This window comes from Cherax quadricarinatus, chromosome 80, assembly GCF_038502225.1.
Source record: "Cherax quadricarinatus isolate ZL_2023a chromosome 80, ASM3850222v1, whole genome shotgun sequence".
Taxonomy (NCBI): Eukaryota; Metazoa; Arthropoda; class Malacostraca; order Decapoda; family Parastacidae; genus Cherax; species Cherax quadricarinatus.
Window position 1 is genome coordinate 14,185,850 of NC_091371.1, and position 16,768 is coordinate 14,202,617.

Sequence of the window (16,768 nt, forward strand, 5' to 3'; positions counted from 1 at the left end):
CTACCAAACATACCTTTGTTTATTGCTGACATTTTGGTTTTCCCTGCCGAAGTATGATAACTTCTCTGCTTTCCCTGACACTACGATAATTATTTATTTGCATATTTGTTTTCCCCTGCCTGAAGTACTCATTCTTGTATATCACTGATTTCCTTGCAAAAACCTACGGTAATTAATTTATTTTCTTTCCCTGCCAGACGTACACTCGTTTTTTTTTCATTCCCTGTTCTTGCCGACGTACACTTTTTTTTTTTTTTTATCTTTCCTTGTTCTCCTTGCCAGACGTTCGACCAGTGACGCCGCCGGACGAGGAAAGTGATCACAAGGACACGAAAACTGACAGGGAGGAGTTCAAGGCAGAGCGAATGATTAAGGTGGGAAACACCGATCTCCTCTCCAGACTGTTCGACTCCGTGGAACAGATCGACAAGAAGAAGATTACAGTAGTCAGAAGAGGAAGGTTTGTAAAGTGACTTGATTATGTTGTAATTTATGGGACTGAAGGATCTGGAAATACAGTTCCGTCAATATAAAAAATGTTGGGTAGTAATGGTTAAATCATAACTATAATTTTTGAAGAGGTGGAGGGGTAAGCCAGCGGAAGGCCTCGGTCAGATGACCAAAAGCTCCCAGCTGCGGGGTCATGGTATGACTAAGACCCGCGTCAATAAACAATTGTCCTGTTTCCTGACAAACCTTACCTAACCTAACCTTCCGTCACCAGTAAGGATAGAATAAAAGATGTCATCCTTGTAATGATTTCTTGTGTTATGTAGTAATCTGGCTATTAAATTTGCTGTGCTGATTCACACTGCAGGTGGTTTTGCTGTACAACAAAATCACAGTGTCTACCTACAAGCTGTGTCGTTATCTCTCATCAGATATACTTTTTTTTCCACTTTTGTTGACACGCGATATTTAAATATTCACCTGTTTTCATTCGTAAGCTGTTATCACACTGCATCTGCTGATGTAATCTAACAAAATAAAAGAGATTTTGCTTAGTTCTGGTTGAGATGTTTATTTTTCAGTGTCTGACAATCCTATTCGATTGTCATGTATAGCTGACATTCTTGTAAATATGTGTCGAGAAGGTCATTCATTCAAACAGCGGACCGCTTTCAAACAGAATCGGGGTCAGTGTCCCGCAGGTGCATGTAGACGCGCGCCAGAGCCGCGTCCGTCCCTGGGTGTTTGTTGGTACTAGTGTAAGCCGCGTCCGTCCCTGGGTGTTTGTTGGTGCTAGTGTAAGCCGCGTCCGTCCCTGGGTGTTTGTTGGTGCTAGTGTAAGCCGCGTCCGTCCCTGGGTGTTTGTTGGTGCTAGTGTAAGCCGCGTCCGTCCCTGGGTGTTTGTTGGTGCTAGTGTAAGCCGCGTCCGTCCCTGGGTGTTTGTTGGTGCTAGTGTAAGCCGCGTCCGTCCCTGGGTGTTTGTTGGTGCTAGTGTAAGCCGCGTCCGTCCCTATGTGTATGTTGGTGCTAGTGTAAGCCGCGTCCGTCCCTATGTGTATGTTGGTGCTAGTGTAAGCCGCGTCCGTCCCTGGGTGTTTGTTGGTGCTAGTGTAAGCCGCGTCCGTCCCTGGGTGTTTGTTGGTGCTAGTGTAAGCCGCGTCCGTCCCTGGGTGTTTGTTGGTGCTAGTGTAAGCCGCGTCCGTCCCTGGGTGTTTGTTGGTGCTAGTGTAAGCCGCGTCCGTCCCTGTGTGTTTGTTGGTGCTAGTGTAAGCCGCGTCCGTCCCTGTCTGTTTGTTGGTGCTAGTGTAAGCCGCGTCCGTCCCTGTATGTTTGTTGGTGCTAGTGTAAGCCGCGTCCGTCCCTGTGTGTTTGTTGGTGCTAGTGTAAGCCGCGTCCGTCCCTGTGTGTTTGTTGGTGCTAGTGTAAGCCGCGTCCGTCCCTGGGTGTTTGTTGGTGCTAGTGTAAGCCGCGTCCGTCCCTGTGTGTTTGTTGGTGCTAGTGTAAGCCGCGTCCGTCCCTGTGTGTTTGTTGGTGCTAGTGTAAGCCGCGTCCGTCCCTGTGTGTTTGTTGGTGCTAGTGTAAGCCGCGTCCGTCCCTGGGTGTTTGTTGGTGCTAGTGCAAGTTTACCTGGAGTTTACCTGGAGAGAGTTCCGGGGGTCAACGCCCCCGCGGCCCGGTCTGTGACCAGGCCTCCTGGTGGATCAGAGCCTGATCAACCAGGCTGTTGCTGCTGGCTGCACGCAAACCAACGTACGAGCCACAGCCGGGCTGATCAGGAACTGACTTTAGGTGCTTGTCCAGTGCCAGCTTGAAGACTGCCAGGGGTCTGTTGATAATCTCCCTTATGTGTGCTGGGAGGCAGTTGAACAGTCTCGGGTCCCTGACACTTATTGTATGGTCTCTTAACGTACTAGTGACACCCCTGCTTTTCATTGGGGGATGTTGCATCGTCTGCCAAGTCTTTTGCTTTCGTAGTGAGTGATTTTCGTGTGCAAGTTCGGTACTAGTCCCTCTAGGATTTTCCAGGTGTATATAATCATGTATCTCTCCCGCCTGCATTCCAGGGAATACAGGTTTAGGAACCTCAAGCGCTCCCAGTAATTGAGGTGTTTTATCTCCGTTATGCGCGCCGTGAAAGTTCTCTGTACATTTTCTAGGTCGGCAATTTCACCTGCCTAGAAAGGTACTGTTAGTGTGCAGCAATATTCCAGCCTAGATAGAACAAGTGACCTGAAGAGTCTCATTATCCATCCTGTCATTTTTCTAGCAGATGCGATTGATACAATGTTATGGTCCTTGAAGGTGAGATCCTCCGACATGATCACTCCCAGGTCTTTGACGTTGGTGTTTCGCTCTATTTTGTGGCCAGAATTTGTTTTGTACTCTGATGAAGATTTAATTTCCTCATGTTTACCATATCTGAGTAATTGAAATTTCTCATCGTTGAACTTCATATTGTTTTCTGCAGCCCACTGAAAGATTTGGTTGATGTCCGCCTGGAGCCTTGCAGTGTCTGCAATGGAAGACACTGTCATGCAGATTCGGGTGTCATCTGCAAAGGAAGACACGGTGCTGTGGCTGACATCCTTGTCTATGTCGGATATGAGGATGAGGAACAAGATGGGAGCGAGTACTGTGCCTTGTGGAACAGAGCTTTTCACCGTAGCTGCCTCGGACTTTACTCTGTTGACGACTACTCTCTGTGTTCTGTTAGTGAGGAAATTATAGATCCATCGACCGACTTTTCCTGTTATTCCTTTAGCACGCATTTTGTGCGCTATTACGCCATGGTCACACTTGTCGAAGGCTTTTGCAAAGTCTGTATATATTACATCTGCATTCTTTTTGTCTTCTAGTGCATTTAGGACCTTGTCGTAGTGATCCAATAGTTGAGACAGACAGGAGCGACCTGTTCTAAACCCATGTTGCCCTGGGTTGTGTAACTGATGGGTTTCTAGATGGGTGGTGATCTTGCTTCTTAGGACCCTTTCAAAGATTTTTATGATATGGGATGTTAGTGCTATTGGTCTGTAGTTCTTTGCTGTTGCTTTTACTGCCCCCTTTGTGGAGTGGGGCTATTTCTGTTGTTTTTAGTAACTGTGGGACGACCCCCGTGTCCATGCTCCCTCTCCACAGGCTGGAAAAGGCTCGTGATAGGGGCTTCTTGCAGTTCTTGATGAACACAGAGTTCCATGAGTCTGGCCCTGGGGCAGAGTGCATGGGCATGTCATTTATCGCCTGTTCGAAGTCATTTGGCGTCAGGATAACATCGGATAGGCTTGTGTTAATCAAATTTTGTGGCTCTCTCATAAAATATTCATTTTGATCTTCGACTCTCAGTCTGGTTAGCGGCTTGCTAAAAACTGAGTCATATTGGGACTTGAGTAGCTCACTCATTTCCTTGCTGTCATCTGTGTACGACCCATCTTGTTTAAGTAGGGGTCCAATACTGGACGTTGTTCTCGATTTTGATTTCGCATAGGAGAAGAAATACTTTGGGTTTCTTTCGATTTCATTTATGGCTTTTAGTTCTTCCCGCGATTCCTGACTCCTAAATGAGCCTTTTAGCTTAAGTTCGATGCTTGCTATTTCTCTGACCAGTGTCTCCCTACGCATTTCAGATATATTGACCTCTTTTAGCCGCTCTGTTATTCTTTTCCGTCGCCTGTAAAGGGAGCGCCTGTCTCTTTCTATTTTACATCTACTCCTCCTTTTTCTTAGAGGAATAAGCCTTGTGCATACATCGAGTGCCACCGAGTTAATCTGTTCTAGGCATAAGTTGGGGTCTGTGTTGCTTAGTATATCTTCCCAGCTTATATCGGTTAGGACTTGGTTTACTTGGTCCCACTTTATGTTTTCGTTATTGAAGTTGAATTTGGTGAATGCTACCTCGTGACTAGTCTCATTATGTCGGTCTGGGGCTCCACGCATACATGTCTGAACCTCAATTATGTTGTGATCTGAGTATATTGTTTTTGATATGGTGACATTTCTTATCAGATCATCATTGTTAGTGAAGATGAGGTCTAGTGTATTCTCCAGTCTAGTAGGCTCTATTATTTGCTGGTTTAAATTGAATTTTGTGCAGAGATTTAAAAGCTCGTGTGAGTGTGAGTTTTCATCAGAGCTGCCTCCTGGTGTTATTACTGCAACAATATTATTTGCTATATTCCTCCATTTTAGGTGCCTTAAGTTGAAATCCCCCAGGAGCAAGATGTTGGGTGCAGGAGCTGGAAGATTTTCCAGACAGTGGTCAATTTTTAACAGCTGTTCCTGGAATTGCTGGGATGTTGCATCCGGAGGCTTGTAGACTACCACAATGACTAGGTTTTGGTTCACGACCTTTACTGCTTGAGCCGCATGCGGCCCTGGGTGTTTGTTGGTGCTAGGGCAAGCAGGCAGGGTGCTTTAACCGCGTCCGTCCCTGGGTGTTTGTTGGTGCTAGTGCAAGCAACCAGGTGCCCGAGCCGTGTCCGTCCCTGGGTGTTTGTTGGTGCTAGTGCAAGCAGGCAGGGTGCCTAAGCCGCATGCGTCCTTGGGTGTTTGTTGGTGCTAGGGCAAGCAGGCAGTGCTTGAGCCGCATGCGGCCCTGGGTGTTTGTTGGTGCTAGTGCAAGCAGCAGGGTGCCCGAGCCGTGTCCGTCCCTGGGTGTTTGTTGGTGCTAGTGCAAGCAGGCAGGGTGCCTAAGCCGCATGCGTCCTTGGGTGTTTGTTGGTGCTAGGGCAAGCAGGCAGGGTGCTTGAGCCGCATGCGGCCCTGGGTGTTTGTTGGTGCTAGTGCAAGCAGCCGGGTGCGCGAGCCGCATGCATCCCTGGTTATTTCTTGGTGCTAATGCTTGCGTCCCAGGCAGGACCAGACGTATGGACGAGTGTCCTAGAGCTTGAAACTCCTATTCAACTAGCAGTAGTTACACGGGTGTTAGTCGACAGTTCTGTGTAATAAAAAAAAACGACAATCACTATAGGTATCCTCTTCGGGGGATAACTAGTTAAACTTTTATTGTGAGGGATACCTAATAAAAAATTTTGTTTTCTTTGTTTACTAGAAGCGTTAAGAAATTTAAGTACCTTGTGACGAAGTTAACTAAACGAGGCTTGTTTTGTATCCTGGGGAGGTGGTAGTATCCCCTAGGGCTGAGTTAATGTTAAGTACCTTGTAAAGATATTAACTTTAAAAATAAGGATTGTTTTGTATCATCGGGAGGTGGTAGTATACCTTACGACTGAATTAAGTGAGTTATGATGGCAATTTTTAACTTGCATATTCAACCGGGTAAACAAAAAATAATAAAAAAAGCGTCTGCCCCAGGACAATTATTATTATTATAATCAAAGGGGCGCTAAACCCGTAGGATTATACAGCGCCCGGGGGGGGGATGTGGAAGGCATTCAGGCTTAATTCGGGGAACTGGAGCACAGATCCAATTCCCTAAATCAAGAGCCCCTCACCAACATCAAGAAACCTTCCATGAGGGGCCCCAGGACAAGAGTTAAGGGACGGGGGTAGCAACACCTTGACACTGTCGTCATGCGGGCCTCGTACTCAACAATAAAGACTAATTACTCAACTGCCAATCGATGCTTGTAAACACATGGAGGTCACTATCCGCCTAACGTTGGGAGAAAGTTCGTACTGCACACTCCTTTCCCTACCATGCTGTTTTTAAATGTAACCCCTTAAATTAAACCACATTGTATGCTATATAAATTTTAGGATAAAACTTTTTGTAGTATGATATCCTCGTAAATTTCACTGCTCTTGTATGTGGCAGGTTATCTTGATATGTGTTTAATACCCACACGTAATAGAGACTCCAGACCCGCATCTTGCAAATACGTCTATTTTCTAACGTGATTACTTGCATCAATTTTTTAACTATTAATGTAAAGGGCAGTTAAAATATTATATATTTTGTCAGGTTAGATTACTTTCGTATCATCAACTGCTTATAATAAAAGATAAGACGGGAGGGTACGGTATTCTGCTGGGTTTAGCCCCGACTCTTCTTTTTTCCTCTCTCCCATCTGTTCTTCATCTATTCCCATCCTCTCCTCACTCCTTGTGGGTCCTTACCTGCGAGTTCTAGTCTCGTCTAAGGTAAGGTCTGGTAGCGGACGACACACCACACATCTTATATTTGTTGGAAACAGTACGCCTGTCATGTATGGTTTGAGCAACCAGCTTTACAATCAGAATTTAAAAAACTAATGGTTATAATTATAGCCTTAATTTTCAAAGGGGGGGTAAGCCAGTGGAATGCCTCGGTGAGATGACTAAATGCTCCAGCGGCGGGTCATCCTATGACTAAGACACGCGCCAGAAACACTGTCTTGTATCCTGACAGATCTTACCTAACCTAACTTACAATTAGAACGTGCTTTATTTGACGAATTACGCTTCATTCATTCTGCATGCTCGAAATTAAAAAAAATATATATATTCGTCTCAGTTACGTTCGTTTAGGGCAGTGGTTCCCAAACTGGGGGTAAATTACCCCCTGGGGGTAATTTAACCATTTTTGGGGGGTAATGGAGGGGTGACAGAAAAAAAGTTATGAATTCTGAAAATCAAGAAAACAATGCGGTACCCGGTATGAGGATTATTGTTAACTTTGTCTTAGTATATAAAGTTGTAAAGTAAACCTATTATAAGTAATAAAGTTAAACCAAATAACAATAAACATCAAAAACTAATATACAGTATTAGAAAAGAAGAAATATATAGCTAAGTGTGTGGAAACCCAAAAGTATTTTGACAAGTATGCTTCAGGACAAAAGTCACTCAGTAGCCCAGATCGACCTGTCCAGTACGCGTCACTCACTTCCTGAGGCTGCCTCTATTTCACACTGTCAGTTTATCTGTGAGCATCAGCCGAGGTAGACATAAGCTGGTATGTATGTGTACTGCCCTGTGCAGTATATAGTTAGTATTTACCCACTGTTACTGTGAATTTGTAGCTATTATTAATTTTATATATAATGTATGTGTGGTTCTTACGTTTTCAATGGTTTTGCTAGGATTAGCAGAGTTTGCGAGGCTGTATACGTTCACGTTTAGCCATTTATATCAATAATAACAACATTTTGTGAAAGGGGTAACATGCTTTATGTGGCATGTTAAATTGGGTAACAAGCTGAAAGTTTGGGAACCACTGGTTTAGGGTAACATATTAACTCATAAATAAAACTTCCTGACAATAACGAAATAAAATCTGTGCTTCCCCATGAATATATTTAGTTGTACCTCCTCCCATGGGAGACTTAGGTCTCGGGATACTCCTCAGATAGGGAGCCAAGGCCGGGTCACCACTACTTGGAAAAGACCCGGGCCGGGAGAATACCGGCGAATAAGAAAAAAAAATACAATATTTATAATAAAAAATTAATAATTTCTGGGTCGACTCGCAAAATCGTAACAAGACGATTGTAAATGTCTCAAGGAACGGGCAGGATTCGAACCCATAGCAAACCAGTTGTAAAACTAGATTTATTTCGGTTAATGAGTGACCTGAGAAAGATATCCCTGTATCCCATAAGCCCAGCTCCTTCTACCTCGATGTACGCACAAGGAATAGTGGAGGGTGGTCATAAAATTTCACTGCAGCAAAATATGTTTGTATGTTTGTACGTACGATTTTGCATGTATGTCTACTTTCATAAGTAAACGTGTATATGTGTGCGTATGAATGGATGTTGGTATTTGTGTATTTACATATGTAAAGTCTTCCGTCGTAAGTCCAACGTCGTAAATGCCGTAAGTCTAACGCTGTAACTTCGCCGTGAATGTCAGTCGTCTACAGTCGTAGGTCTAGCGTCATAAGGTTAACGTATATTTAAAGTCATAAGTTTAGCGTAATTTTTAACGTCTTAAGTCTAACGTCGTAGGTGTCGTAAGTCTATAGTAGTAAATTTTCAATCATAAGTCTAGTACCGTAAGCATAACGTCGTAAGTGTCGTATGTTTAACGTTGTATTGTAAATCTCCCGTCGCAAGTTTAACGTTGTAAGTCTAACGTCTTTGTTAAAGATACTTTACACTTCTACAGGAAGACCTGTGGTAGTATCCCAAAACTCAGAGCCAAAACTTAGATAACTACTAAAGCAGACTTAACAATTTCATTTAATTTAATCATTTCCCCACAAAGTGGTTCCTTGATGTTAAGAGGGCGCATGGTCAGAGGAACTGGACTCGTGTTCTAATTCCTTGAATCGAGACTGAATGCCTTACATTCCTCCCAAGAGCTGTATCACCTCCTGGTCATACGACGCCTGGGGGCCTGGTGTATTTGCATTGTATACAGTGTGGGTCCCACTGGGACTTCTACACTGTATACAATGTAAACAATTATAGCTCAGTCATGAGCGCCTATTATTATGAGTGCCCAGGGAGAAGAGAGACATTATAATCCTGATCACTAATCCAAAGTCATATTTTACTGTAAACAAAAGTATAAGGCAAATGCTCATGACTCATAAGAATCAGGTTTACCAATGGAAAGAATGTGGTTAAATACTGGACTCGTGCGGCCAATAATCTTAACACGTTAAGAAACAAAGAAATTCTTGGGTGACTATCATTGCCCTGTTCTGAGCAGAACATTACTAAATATCTTCGTCTAAAGACTAATTGGCGCTATGGACCGTATGTGTAGGAAAACTATTGAAAACATGGAATAAATGATCAAAATGAGCTTAGGTAAGCATTGGCACAAAGCAAGTTAAGTCGATGAGTGAGGCGATGACTCAAAATTGATGACGTAAGCCCGACTACCACCGCCCCTCCTGCTGCTGCTACTACTGTTTCTTTTGTTGCAGCTTCTGCACTTGTTGGTTTGCTTTGGTTGTAGCTTTTGTGGTTTGCTTTGCTTTTATGGTGATGCTGCTGCTGATTCTGTTGTTGCAGCTTCTGCTTCTGTTGTTTCTGCTTTTGTTGTTAGTTTGCTTTTGTTGCAGCTTGTTATTATTGTTGTTGCTGCTGTTGCTTTTCATGTTGTTACTACTACTCTGATTGTTGTTGCTGCTACTTTTGTTGCTGTTGCTACTACTTATGATTTTGCTGCTATTGTTGGTGTTCTTGTTGCTGATGCTGCTATTGTTGGTGTTATTGTTACTGCTGCTACTCTTGCCGCCATTGCTGTTGCTGGTGATTAGTGCTGTTATCGTTGCTGGTTCCAGTATTGTTGCTACCTGCTATGGTTTGCGCAGTTATTGTTGTTACTTCTGCTATTGTTGCTAGGAGTTGGGCTGCTGCTGTAATCATTGATGTTTCTGCTGTTACTGATGCTGTTGCTGGTGCTCCTGCTGCCCCGCCGCCACTGGAGGTGAGTCACAGGTGAAGTCAGATTACGAATCAGGATAACGGGGGGATGGGGGTGCGCATTGTTGTACATAGTCTGAGGGCTAGACACCATCACTGCCACACACATTTATCGCTAATTCCTCTTAAGAGCGTGGCTTATAGAACCTGGCGAAGTGAGAATTTCACACAGCCTAGTAGTGATTTTTTTTACATAGCCTAGCGAACCTTTTACATTGTCTAGCCCCTCAAAGGAGGCTCCTTGATACTGGTGAGGGACTCTTGATCTAGGGAATTGGGTCTGTGCTCCAGTTCCCTGAATTAAGTCTGAATACCTTCCATCCCCGTCCCCACAGGTGCTGTATAATCTATACGGATGTAGCGCCCCCATAATAATAATAGCCTAGCAAAGTGTCGATTTTACAGCCTAGCAAAACATTTCACCAGTCTGCCTTGCTAAATAAAGATTTCACTCAGTCTAGTGAAGCATTTACAATGCCTAACAAGGTAAAGAATTTTACACAGCCTATCGTGGTGAAGATTTTTTATTTAGTCGACTTCGTTAACCAGGAAGGCTAGTGACTCAAGAAAACCACTCTGACTTATTTCCATTGGGGTCAGTCGATCTTCCCCCGGATGCAACCCTTAAGAGTCTGCTTACTACACCCAGGTACCTACTTACTGCTAAGGAGAACTGGCGTATGGAAACATTTCCAACGTTTCCACTCGACCTGAGTTCAAACCCGAAGCTTCAGTTGTGAGCTGAGGGTTCTTTCCCTTTAGCCACAAAACGCGGAGATAGGAGAGATTACGTGTGATTTACAGATAGACACTTCGACGATTGATTTACAGATAAAGATACTGTCACGTGATTTACATAGACCATCACGAGCGATTTACAGATACTGTGACGTGATTTACAGACCACCACCAGTGATTTACATATACTGTGACGTAATTTACAGACCACGAGCGATTTACAGATACTGTGACGTGTTTCACATAGACCACCACCAGTGATTTATACTGTGACGTGATTTACAGAGACCACGAGCGATTTACAGATACTGTGACGTGATTTGCATAGAGCACCACTAGGGATTTACAGATACACCATAAATCACCAAACAGGGTCTTGAAAGGGTTTATCTCCAGCTACTTACTAAATATTTACAAATCAAATTCATCTTTGAGATCCCCATTATTATTATTATTATAATCAAGGGGAAGCGCTAAACCCGTAGGATTATACAGCGCCTGGGGGGAATGTGGAAGGCATTCAGGCTTAATTCGGGGAACTGGAGCACAGATCCAATTCCCTAAACCAAGAACCCCTCACCAACATCAAGGAACCTTCCCTGAGGGGTTGAGATCCCCAAGATGCCGATAAAGGGCTCTTAATCCAGGGAAAATGGGGCTTTCTTAACCATGAATCGAATCTGATGACTTCCCATCCCCCCCAGGTGTTGCATGTCTCTTAAGGGTTTAGCGCTTTCCCCATTTGTGTCAAAATTACTGCATTTTAAAATTCATTTACACGAGAGCTAGTTCTATATGAGAGAGAGAGAGAGAGAGAGAATTGTGGGTGAATTTCACAGGTACAATCCTGAATTAACATTTCACACACATAACTGAAGAACTCTGGCACATCTAAATTATTATTATTATTATAATCAAGGGGAAGCGCTGAACCCGGAGGATTATACAGCGCCTGGGGGGGGGGGGATGTGGAAGGCATTCAGGCTTAATTCGGGGAACTGGAGCACAGATCCAATTCCCTAAATCAAGAGCCCCTCACCAACATCAAGGAACCTTCCTTGAGGGGTGGCACATCTAAAACAGATCAACACTTACTGACATAGTTGTACCTCGAGAGGGGTGGGACTTCAACAGCAGTGGGTCACTGTACTGTCCCTCCCTCGATGCCCACCTCAGCTCCCCAAACTCACACAGCTGGACCTTAAATTATGTGAACATATTATTATAATCAAAAGGAGAGCTAAACCTACAAGGGTCATGTGAACATATAGTTTTTAAAATTATCACATGAAATTTCCAGCCAGTAACACTGGTGGTATTAAGTTTGGTTGCGGACTCTATTAATTACTGGAAAATTATTTTGGACCGGACAACTTCGAGTAATTTATTGTTTCACGGTTTAAATTGATTTTATACACCATTTTAATATTACATAAAATTGAGTGTACATAAATGCAGTATAAGAATTACTTACCACTTACCAAGTTATTATCTTGATAACAGATCCTTACGCCTCCTTAAGCAGTTATGCAGAATATTGGCCAATACTAGATATGTCACCTATTTGGTGGGTTGATACTATATATAAGGGGGCGAAATTAAATTATTGTAGGTACACACGATGATCGTCATATCCAATCACTGCGTCCAGTATTATCTTCATCATCAGCCTTATAATGGCCAGATTACTTTGTATCTGAACCCTTCCAGATACCTATTATATACACTCATTTCACAGTCCCCAATTATTGCCGATACACTCTTCATCGGCTTCGATTACCCACGATCAAATTCTGCAACACTCCAGTTAATGTATACGTTCCGCCATTTTCGTTGCTCCTCCAACGTTTTGTTTACCAATACATCTTTTCAATTAATTTAATAACACTTCCAGGTGTGTACTACATTTTCATTATTAAAATATTAATTTCCTTGAAATTACAATAATTTTCACTTATTCAACTCCTTACAGAATATAAAGAAATAATAGAGAATGTTAGTTCTCATGTCAGAGAACATCTTTTAAAAGTCACTGGAGATACACACTACATGAGATTTTATAAATACTCTTATGTCCAGCACTTCTTACACACACGGTGGTCTTGACTACCAGGTCTGGTATGGTCCTGATGACTAGGTCCGGTACGGTCTTGATGACTAAGTCTGGTTGTGGTCTTGATAACTAGGTATGGTTATGGAACTTGATGCCTAAGTTTGGTTGTGGTCGTGATAACTAGGTATGGATATTGATGACTAGGTCTAGTTGTGAGCTTGATGACCCGGTCTGGTTGTGGTCTTAATGACCCGGTCTGGTTGTGGTCTTGATGACCCGGTCTGGTTGTGGTCTTAATGACCCGGTCTGGTTGTGATCTTAATGCCCTGGTCTGGTTGTGATCTTGATGCCCCTGTCTGGTTGTGGTCTTGATAACCCGGTCTGACTGATCTTGACGACCAGGTCTGGTTGTGGTCTTGATAACCCGGTCTGACTGATCTTGACGACCAGGTCTGGTTGTGGGTCTTGACGACTAGGTCCGGTTGGGGTCTTGACGACCAGGTCCAGCTGTGGTCTTGACGACCACGTCCGGCTGTGGTCTTGACGACCAGGTCCGGCTGTGATCTTAACGACCAGATCTTTCTGTGGTCTTGACGACCAGATCCAGCTATGATCTTGGCGACCAGGTCTGGTTGTGGGTCTTGACGACCAGGTCTGGCTGTGGTCTTGACGACCAGATCTTTCTGTGGTCTTGACGACCAGGTCCGCCTATGATCTTGACGACCAGGTCCGGCTGTGGTCTTGACGACCAGGTCTGGTTGTGGGTCCTGACGACCAGGTCTGGCTGTGGTACTGACGACCAGGTCTGGTTGTGGGTCTTGACGACCAGGTCTGGCTGTGGTCTTGACGACCAGGTCTGGCTGTGGTCTTGACGACCAGGTCCGGCTGTGGCCTTGACGACCAGGTCTGGCTGTGGTCTTGACGACCAGGTCTGGCTGTGGTCTTGCCGGCTAAAGAATGCATCATCCTTCTCTCCACAAACGATATTTTTTCGATTTTGCAATTTTCTCTAAGTTAAAAGAGAAAGGTATTGATTTGCACGTGCGAGGCTTGAGGTTTATGAGCATTTTATAGGCTACTCAGGTATGAAGAATGTTGTGGCATGGACTTCAGACTCGGACCAGCCCACGCACACGAGATAGAGAGAGAGAGACAGAAAGAGAGAGAGCGTAAAACCAGGTACGAAAATGGCAGTAGAGTTGTAGATGAGTGGAACAAAATTCCAGGTACATCATGTGAGTGTATTACTGTTGGTAGAATTACCGACAAAATGTTAGGTAAAAGGATACAAGTATAACTAATGTGACATTTTATTGTGGCACCGTTTCGCTCTCCAGGAGCTTTGTCAAGAGAAATGTTGCCAAAATAAAATGTCACATTAGTTGCACTTGTGTCCTTTTACCTAACACTGTGTGAGTTGGAAGAGCCTAGTATGGGCCAGTAGATGAATTATGCTTGTACGACACCTGGGGCTCTTTATTTTGTAGACTTTTGCCAACTTTATTAGTACAGTACAGGGACAAACATACAAGACTGCAGAAGTTGAGGTAACCAGTCAGCCTTGCATCATTATATTCAGAAGACACTAAAAGATGAGATAATCAGTCCCTCAGGCTAGGAGCAGGTGTTCAAGACCATAGTCGTGATGAATCTGAAGCACACACGGTTAGGTTAGGTTAGGATAGGTTAGGTTAGGTTAGATTAGGTAAGATTTGTCAAGTAACAGAACAAGTGTTTCTTGACGCGGATCTTAGTCATATGATGATCCACCACTGGAGTTTTTGGCCATCTGACTGAGGCCTTCCGATGGCCCTAATGGAAATAAGTTACTCTGACTTTTTTGGGTTATCCTAGGTTCTGTACACATACACTGCTATGTATGATAATCTAGGTAACTATTTGTGTATACCTGAATAAGCTTACTTACCGGTTCACCCCTTTAAAAATTATAGTTATAATTATAAACATTTGATCTTAGCAAGTAGTTTGTGGGGATAAGGACAGTAGGCTTGCTCCAGTGTTCATTTTTGTCCTAAATTCCCAAACAGATGATCCCAGGTTTAATTCCACAACGCGTGAGTGACTAAGACGGTTAAAGTCTATCGGCAATAAGCGGGCCACTAAGGCCGTATATCACCTGTTCACTAGTCAGGAAAAATTTAGTCCTTTAAAATAAGGAGTGGAGTAAACTCAGTATATACTCCACGAGACATATACCTCTCTGTATATCTCACATAAGGAAAAAAGTCTGATTAATCGTTCACCACAAGCAAGGTTAGCATAGTGAAGCTTCAGTTACTAAACACATAAAAAATGAAGTATGCTATAAATTGCTTCTTGGAAGTGGAATAGTGTTAAGTAATTAGGCTAGAGTGAGGTGAAGACAAAGAAACAACAAATAACATTTTATTTGCCAGCGTTATAATTGTTTCAAGTGAAAACTGGCATATTGTGTCCGTAAGTTTCTCTGCCTGAACCTCTCTCTAGACGGACGATATTGTTAAAATTACCAACCACAGTCGTAATAACAACATTGTTAATAGTAACGATGATGATAATAATAATAATAATAATAATAATAATAATAATAATAGAGATAATAATAGATAAATATAATAATAATAACAACAATAAACTCTTGAGCTGGAAGGCTTCTGTAGGTAGAGGTAGAGGGAAGGATGGAGGGTAAAGGAAGAGAATGGAGGTATTGGAAGAGGCTAAGGGAAGTTGTAGCGGGGAATGGAGGGCGGAAGAAAGTGAGGGTTGACCGTAGGGTGGATCATAGGGAGGGAACAGGGAGAAGGTAAGGAATGTGAGAGGTGGAGGGGAGAGATTATATATACGTATATGATCAGTGTTACCGTGCTGGCAACGCACCCCCCAACAATCCCTCGCTCTTATGCTATTAATTAAGCAGTACAGGGAAGACGAATGATTCATCACATGTGTGTGTGTGTCTATTCATCTATTTGTACCCACCTATTTTGTGGTTACAGGGGTCTATTCACAGCTCCTGCCTTCCCCTCTCTTTACTGGCCGCTACTAGGTGTTTGTGGAGGGGAGGGGCGGTGAGCGAGCATATGGGGATCGTCAGAGTATGGTATGAGGTGTAAGATAAAGTTAAGTTTTTCTTGTAATAAATAAAAAGGTACTTTTTCACTATAGGCATCGAACGTTATATATGAAATCAGGGGAAAGCTGCAGAGAGAGAGAGAGAGAGAGAGAGAGAGAGAGACAGACAGACAGACAGACAGACAGACAGACAAACAGAAAAGGCGAAAAATAAGTTTACTTGTCTGGGTCGTGGTAACTAGAAGGGACCATCACTCATTAATTAGAAAAGGCGTTGTCTATATACATACGCATATGTACGATCACAAAATATGAAGGTAAGTTACATCACCTCAATCAAATTTATTGGTTGAAGGAAGTGAGTCATAGTGTCAACGGTGTTTAGATGAATCGTCGTGGAGGAGAGGCTGCTGGAAACGGAAGGTGATTCCATTCACAGGGACGGAGGAGAGGGCGACAAGGAAGGTCGAAGAGAGGGCAGGAGGTGAGGATATGTAGGATGGTGAGGATTCTGCTACAAGGATGTGTATGAGGAAATTCCCTGGCGATGTAAGATTGGAGTGTTTTTAAGACTGAGGCAGACTAACAACCTCCTCATGGCGATTAACATGATAGGAGGAAGGCCTATCTGCGATAGTAAGTTTGAATTTGTGGAAAATAGTCAGGCTGGTCCACTGACTCTTCTACAGAAGATAGAGCGTTTTCTTCCTCAAAGAGAGCAGTAACCTGGGCTTCCGTGGAAAATAAGAAATTCCCTTGAGTTTTTATGGCGACTTCACTACGGTTCGGCTTGGTCATTAACGAAGATGCTACAGTGATCAGGTACTCATACCAAGGTGATGGACATGACACACGAGTAATTTATTAATAATGTTGCTCGGTATCTCATTTGAGTCTCTCTCTAGTTTTTATAGCTTGCCAATGCAGGCACTAAGTCATAAAATAACGAAGCTTCCCAGTTTTACAAGTAATGCAAAATCTGTCTTGGTCTGTGGTGAAGAGCTTGGCAGTGAAGACTCATGTGTGTGTGGCACACTTAACCTGAGGGAACATTCACCTGTATCAACAAATTCACTCATCTTGGAACCATCATTATACAAGCTGTGACTGAGGTAATGGGAGAGAATTTGTCGAATCTTTT

The 16,768-nt window shown here is 43.4% G+C and overlaps 1 protein-coding gene and 1 long non-coding RNA gene across 2 annotated transcripts in view; one reads left to right on the forward strand and one right to left on the reverse strand.

The window, feature by feature from the left end:
* The window catches only part of LOC128702423 (uncharacterized), a 104,486-nt gene that overhangs the window by 48,490 nt on the left and 39,228 nt on the right, over positions 1 to 16,768 (forward strand). The window contains exon 3 of the mRNA XM_070102158.1: positions 283 to 460. Coding sequence (XP_069958259.1) covers positions 283 to 460 — 178 coding nt within the window. The remainder of the gene's footprint in view (positions 1 to 282; positions 461 to 16,768) is intronic.
* On the reverse strand, positions 8,533 to 12,329 carry LOC138855083 (uncharacterized). Its single transcript, XR_011394234.1, has 3 exons — positions 11,984 to 12,329; positions 11,598 to 11,702; positions 8,533 to 9,762 (listed from the first exon to the last, which is right to left on the reverse strand). It is a non-coding gene; the product is annotated as an uncharacterized lncRNA (long non-coding RNA).